We start from the raw sequence: 6,369 nt of genomic DNA, 5'->3' as shown, positions 1-6,369 counted from the left end.
GTTATTAATGATCCTTAATGTTGACACTGCTGCTTGTCCAACAGTAATTCCTTAAGATTACGCGAAAAATTGTTAATTTCTGGTGAAATCTTCAAACTCTGTGGACGTTTGTTCCATTCTTTGATGTCTTTATAAGAAAAGGCTGTCTGGCCGAAGGCCGAGCTCCGTTTAGGTAACCTGCAGTCATTGTGACTCGTGGACCTCGTAGTCCTGGTTGTTTCCTCCAAACAGAGCTGGACATATTTTATCAGTGGGGGAGGGGCCATATTGTTTAAGATCTTAAAAAGTAATCGCATATTCATGTAAGTGGTTATACTGTCAAAATTTAGCATGCCATGTTTTGTAAATATTGGACAGTGATGGGATCTCAGTGGTTTCTTATCCAATACCTTAACTGCTTGATTATACAGGGATTTTAAAGGTCTTGATGTTGTCTCACATGCTGGAGACCAACATGATAAAATGAATTTCCCCCCAGGGATTAATAAAGTATCTTGATTGATTGATTGATTGATTGATTGATGATATACAATAACCAATGTGAGAAAGAATCATTGCATCCAGATAGACTTTGGCACTGTCGTGGGTCAGTTTGTTTCGAATGTTTCTAAAAACAGACAGACTGTATTTTATTGTGTTTGACATTTTTTAACATGTTTTTTAAAACTAAAATTTGTATCAAGAATAACTCCTAAGTATTTAAGTATTTTAATTTGATATTTATTTATGTATATACATGGAAAGGAAGACTTCTGTTTTTTTGTTTTAGTAAAATACATTGCCACTGTTTTGTTAAGATTCAATGTGAGAGAAGCAGACTGTAGCCAGAGTGATATGTTTTCCAACGCATTGGTTAGTTTTTTTGCAACACTGGCCGCATCACTCCCATGTACATAAACAACGGTATCATCTGCGTACATTTGTATGTCCACATCACTACATACTGACGGACGATCGTTTATATAGATTGTGAAAAGCAATGGCCCAAGGACAGAGCCTTGTGGTACTCCCAAATCACTGGTCTTAGATGTTGAGAGCGTAGAGTTGATGCGTACATGCTGAACACGACCACAGAGGTAGGATTCTATCCACTGCATTGCACTAGGAGATAGGTCGTAATGAGCAAGCTTTCTCAGCAGGACAGAGTGGTTGACCGTGTCAAAAGCCTTGCTCAGGTCCAGATATACAGCACCTAAAACCCCGCCTTTGTCCTGCTTTGCCTTTGCTGTCTCTATAAAGTAGCAGCATGCAGTTTCAGTGGAATGCTGTGTCCTATATCCAAATTGCATGGGATGAAGAAAATTATTTGTGGAGAGATGTTTTTTTAATTGTTCAGCAATTACTTTTTCTACAACCTTTGAGACAGCAGGAAGAATACTAATTGGCCTATAGTTGCATAGACTCCTTTTGTCCCCCGATTTAAACAGTGGAGTAATCACAGCTGTTTTAAAAGCAGTCGGAAATGTGTTCTCTTCAATAGATTTGTTTGTTATATAAACAATAGGAGTTACAAACATTTCTTTATGTCTTTTCAGAAGTGCATTATCCATTCCCCATTTATCCTTACTTTTAGAGTTTGTAAATGTCTGCAATATTTTGTTTATTTCACGTTCATCAGTTAATTTAAAATGTAGGGAGTTTTGGCCATACAACAAAATCAGTGGATTTACTAAAACTCCTAAAATTTTTGTTTTGAATTCCAAGGTTTTTAACTGATTCTATAAAATAATCATTAAAATGATTAGCAACCATTTGAACATCAGTCTCAAGATTTTCATTAATAAAAATTTCAAATTTTTGACTACTATGATTTTCTCGTGCCGTGATTTTATTTATGGTTTGCCACAGTTTTTTGGTATTTCCTTTGGCCTGTTCAATTAAATTCAGGTAAAAGTTTGCTTTACTCTTTCTTAAGAGTGATGTAACTTTATTTCTAAGTTCTTTATACAATAGTGTATCTGTCAAAAGGCCTGTTTTCAGATATTTTTTTAGTGCTGCATCTCTTTGTTTCATTAATTTCAACACTGTCTCATTAATCCAGGGTAAAGATGATTTAATTTTACATTTGCGGGGTAGCTCTTTTGAATATTTCTGTACAAGATCACTAAAGTATTTCATAAAGTCAGCAGTTGCATCTTGGCAGTTTTTATTACAAGTTATTTGGTCCCATTGAATTTGCTGAATTTCATTATCAAACGATCCCGAGTCTCTTTTTGAAATTCTTGGTATTACTGTATTAAAATTTACACGACTTGAATTGTTATATCTTGTTTTAGACAACTTTCTTATTATTAAAGTGATGTTGTGGTCAGAAGGACCTGTAATCAGGTTATATGATTTAGTAATTCGTTCTTCTTTATTAGTGAATATTAGATCAATCATTGATTCTGAAGATTTGGTTATGCGAGTTGCCGTTTTCATCATTTGCATCATCTGAAACTTTGTTGTTATTTGCCTCAGTTTTTTACTGTTACTTTTGTCAAGCCAATTAATGTTAAAATCTCCTAATAAGATAGTTTCCTTATTATTACACTTTTTAAGTATCTCTGTGAGATGAGTAAAGAAAATATCCTTTGCAGAAGGTGGTTTATAAATCACAATAACTACAAATGACATTTCTGGTGAGAGTTTGATGATTATTCCTGTGCATTCCAACGAGTCACTAAGATTTTCAATTGTTGTACAATCAAATTTCTCTTTCACATAAATCATTACACCTCCTCCTTTTCCTTGTTTACGGTCACATCTAAAAACATTGTATCCTTCAATGTGAACAGCACTTTGTGGAGTTGATGGTTTTAGCCAAGTTTCTGACAGACAGAGATAATCCAGGTTGGATTCTGTCAACAGATGTTCTAGTAGCTCAGTCTTTGACACAACACTCCTAATATTCAAGTGTCCACCAAAAATCCCTTTTGGTTTAGCTTTGGGTTCCCACAGTATTTTAGCAGAGTTTACCGTTTGAAATAGTTTGATTTTTTTTGTTTTGAAGCTGCTCTCTCTACACTCATTTTTGATTGGGTCCACAGCTTTCCCCTTGTGCGTGTAGCTAACCTTTGAGGTGCCACTGCTCCGTCTCTGAGCTGAGGTGGAGAGCCAGACAGTTGAGGTGGTGATTCTGGCAAATGTGAGTCAGGCAGATGAGAAGGTGGTACCGGGTGGCATGTACCAGGCAGCTGATGTGAAGGTCCCAATGGCAGCCCAACTAGTGGTGGTGGAGACCCATCTAGCTGTGGAGGAGACACAGTTGACTGTAGTGGGGTCCCAGTAGACAGCGGTGGGAGCACAGCTGGCTGTGGTGGAGGTCCAGGTGGCAGCCGAGGAGGTCCAGGTGGCAGCAGTGGAGGTCAAGGTAGCAGCAGTGGAGGTCCAGCTGGCCGTGGTGGAGGTACAGCTAGCAGCGAAAGAGGTTTAGGTGGCAACAGTAGAGGTCCAGCTGGCTGAGATGGAGGTCCAGCTGGCAGTGGTGAAGGGCCAGATGGCAGCAGTGGAAGTCTAGCAGGCAGCAGTGGAGGTCCAGCTGGCAGCAGTGGAGGTCCAGCTAAGTGTGGAGGAGGTCCATCTAGCTGTAGTGAAAGTCTAGCTTGCTCTAGTCGAAGCCCACCTAGCTGTGGTGAAGGCCCCTCCAGTATTAATGAAAGCCAAGGTACTGATGGCTGTGATCCATATTGCAGTGGTAAACCATTTAATCCAAACTGTATGAGCTGCAAGTGTAGAACAGGTAGCAGTGGAAGAAGATCAGGTGCTTGTAACTCCTGGGTCACTGCTGGAATTCCATTTAGCTGCATCTGAGTGTCATCCATGTGGTTTGTGTTTGAAGAAAAAGGACCAGGATTTATCTCCACGTCCCCAGCCAAGATTAGGATAATCAGAAGGTGTATATATATCCAGAAATAGGTTTTGTTAAGCGTCCATTTTTACCTGGAGGGGGTCTTGCTTGGCCTTCATCCAGTACTCTTGTGTAGAGAAGGTGCTGACTCATCCTTGATGGAAGCCACACCTGTTGAATGTTTTTGTGGACTTCTCAAGACCAGTAGTAAGTAAATTGATACAAAAATTGTCAATAAAATAGTTAGTGATAAAATCTGAGGTCTTCTTTTCCTTTTTGAAGGCTTTTTTGACAAACACACAGGAGCTGACAAACGGTGTGACTGCACAGTAATAATAATAATAATACATTTTATTTATATGGCGCCTTTCTGGGCACCCAAGGTCGCCTTACAGATAAAAACAAAACATAGTATACAGTGAAATGACAGTCACAAAACTTAAAAAAGTAAAAATTAAAAAAAAATTAAAAAAACAGTGGCAGCCATCTTGCTCAGATCAGTAATCTGATTACTCTGAAGGTAACCTGTTTCTTGTAGGGGTAATCTGATTACTAAAGAGATGCTGGTTCAGAACAGTGTTCCCTCCTCAGTAATCTGATTACCGTGGAGGTAATCTGATTACTAAAGAGATGCTAGTTCAGAACAGTCTTCACTCCTCAGTAATCTGATTACTAAAGAGATACTGGTTCAGAACAGTGTTCCCTCCTCAGTAATCTGATTACCGTGGAGGTAATCTGATTACTAAAGAGATACAGGTTCAGAACAGTCTTCCCTCCTCAGTAATCTGATTACCGTGGAGGTAATCTGATCTCAGATTCTGCCTCTTCCACCCGTGAACCTGCTGAATCTCAGGTGAGCAGCTCCGTTTCCTCTCTGGTTTCCAGGACGACCCCCTGTCCTCCCTCCCTCCTCCGGGTCCCACCGCCCGCCTGCCGGCCTTCAGCGAGACAGAAGAACCCGGTAAGTGTTCCGGTTGGTTCTGGACGGGTCCGTCTGCTGGTGTCACCTGTCAGCGTGTCTGTGTGTCCAGAGAAGAAGAGGAGGAAGACGAGGGGGGACCACTTCAAGCAGCGCTTCAGGAAGAACTTCACCGCCCTGCTGGAGGAGGAGGTGGGTCTGCTGCGCTCTGATTGGCTGACGGTAACCCGTCCTGATGGGCTCACAGGAACGCGCTCGTCTTTGATTGGCAGAACTTGTCGGAGAGGCCGGAGCCTAACTACCTGTCTGCTGCGGCGCCGCCTTCGTCGCTGCCCCCCCGTCACTTCTGCTGCGTGTGCGGTTTTCCCTCCCACTACACCTGCAGCACCTGCGGGGGGCGCTACTGCAGCAGCAAGTGTCTGTGCACGCACAGAGAGACCAGGTACTGCAGACGCTCAGCCAGGGGGGGCGCTCTACCTGATGATGACGGAGCTGCTGTCTGTCCGCAGGTGTCTGAAGTGGACGCTCTGACGTTACCATGGCGATGAAGGAGTTCCTGCTGGACTGGAGGCGGTTCCTGGTTGGTTCCGGCCCTGCAGGACATTAAGCCCCGCCCATGATCGTCCTGTTAGAAATCTGCTTGTAAATAAATATTTTTGTTTTAAAATGTTTTTTCTGGTTTTGGAGTCTCTGTTGTCATGGCAACAGCCTGAAGGTCAGCTCAGACAGAGCGTTTCCCACAATGCTTTGTTCCTGCTTTTTTAAAGGTTTTATTTTATGCAGACAAAACACAAAGCAACAAAAACAGTGTTCATAAGAGAACAGCTGCCTGTGATTGGCTGAGCTCCGATCATGTGATCCAAAAATGAACAGCCGCCTGTGATTGGCTGAGATCGATCATGTGATCCAGAAATGAACAGCTGCCTGTGATTGGCTGAGCTCCGATCATGTGATCCAGAAATGAACAGCTGCCTGTGATTGGCTGAGATCAGTCATGTGATCTAGAAATGAACAGCTGCCTGTGATTGGCTGAGCTCCGATCATGTGATCTCAAACTCCCAGCGGTGACCCTGTGACCTCCCACAGCTGGATCATCTGTTCAGGAACCACATGCAGAGAAGTTTTCACCAAACCAGAATCGATCTGCTTCTGTCTGTGGACAGACTCCGCCCCCTCAGGTGCTCCTCACCTGCTGGCTCCTCCTCCTCTTCCCTGTTGACCTTCAGTTTGACAGCAGGAAGGTGAAACTGCGTGCACGTGTTTTCCCGGTCTCCATGGTAACGTGGTCATAAAAAGGTCAATAATTAATGTGGACTTTCAGCCTGTTGACGTGCCGTGCATGCGCACACGTGCACGCGCGGCGAGCAGAGCAGCTCAGACTTTGTCCCTGACAGGAAGCTGCTGTCCGGCCGCGTATCCACAGCCCAGGAGGAGCCGCACACCAGTGAGTACAGACTGGGTGAACTGGGGGGAGGGGTGGGGGTGCTCGCTGGTTCAGATCCAAGGTCATGTGACCCCCGCTGACTCACCTGCGCAGGTGAGGCACGAACGGGTTTGTTTTGCTGTCAGATCACTCATGTTTAGCACATGCTCAGTAGCGCAGAAACCCCCCCCCCCCCCC

The 6,369-nt window shown here is 43.3% G+C and overlaps 1 protein-coding gene across 3 annotated transcripts in view; it reads left to right on the top strand.

Moving 5' to 3' along the window:
* The window catches only part of znhit1 (zinc finger, HIT-type containing 1), an 11,279-nt gene that overhangs the window by 2,778 nt on the left and 2,132 nt on the right, over positions 1-6,369 (top strand). The window contains exons 3-6 of one of the 3 annotated variants that reach the window (XM_024264645.2): positions 4,715-4,790; positions 4,861-4,940; positions 5,021-5,190; positions 5,258-5,390. In XM_024264645.2, the coding sequence (XP_024120413.1) occupies positions 4,715-4,790; positions 4,861-4,940; positions 5,021-5,190; positions 5,258-5,279 (348 nt within the window). In that variant the 3' untranslated portion in view covers positions 5,280-5,390. Of the gene's footprint in view, positions 1-4,714; positions 4,791-4,860; positions 4,941-5,020; positions 5,191-5,257; positions 5,391-6,056; positions 6,286-6,369 lie in introns of those variants that run through there. The other 2 variants (XM_024264647.2, XM_024264648.2) reach the window with 2 other exon arrangements.

The sequence above is a fragment of the Oryzias melastigma genome, linkage group LG18 (genome assembly GCF_002922805.2).
Source record: "Oryzias melastigma strain HK-1 linkage group LG18, ASM292280v2, whole genome shotgun sequence".
Lineage (NCBI taxonomy): Eukaryota > Metazoa > Chordata > Actinopteri > Beloniformes > Adrianichthyidae > Oryzias > Oryzias melastigma.
The sequence above is the reverse complement of the archived record's forward strand: the minus strand, read 5'-3'. Positions and strand labels throughout refer to the sequence as shown.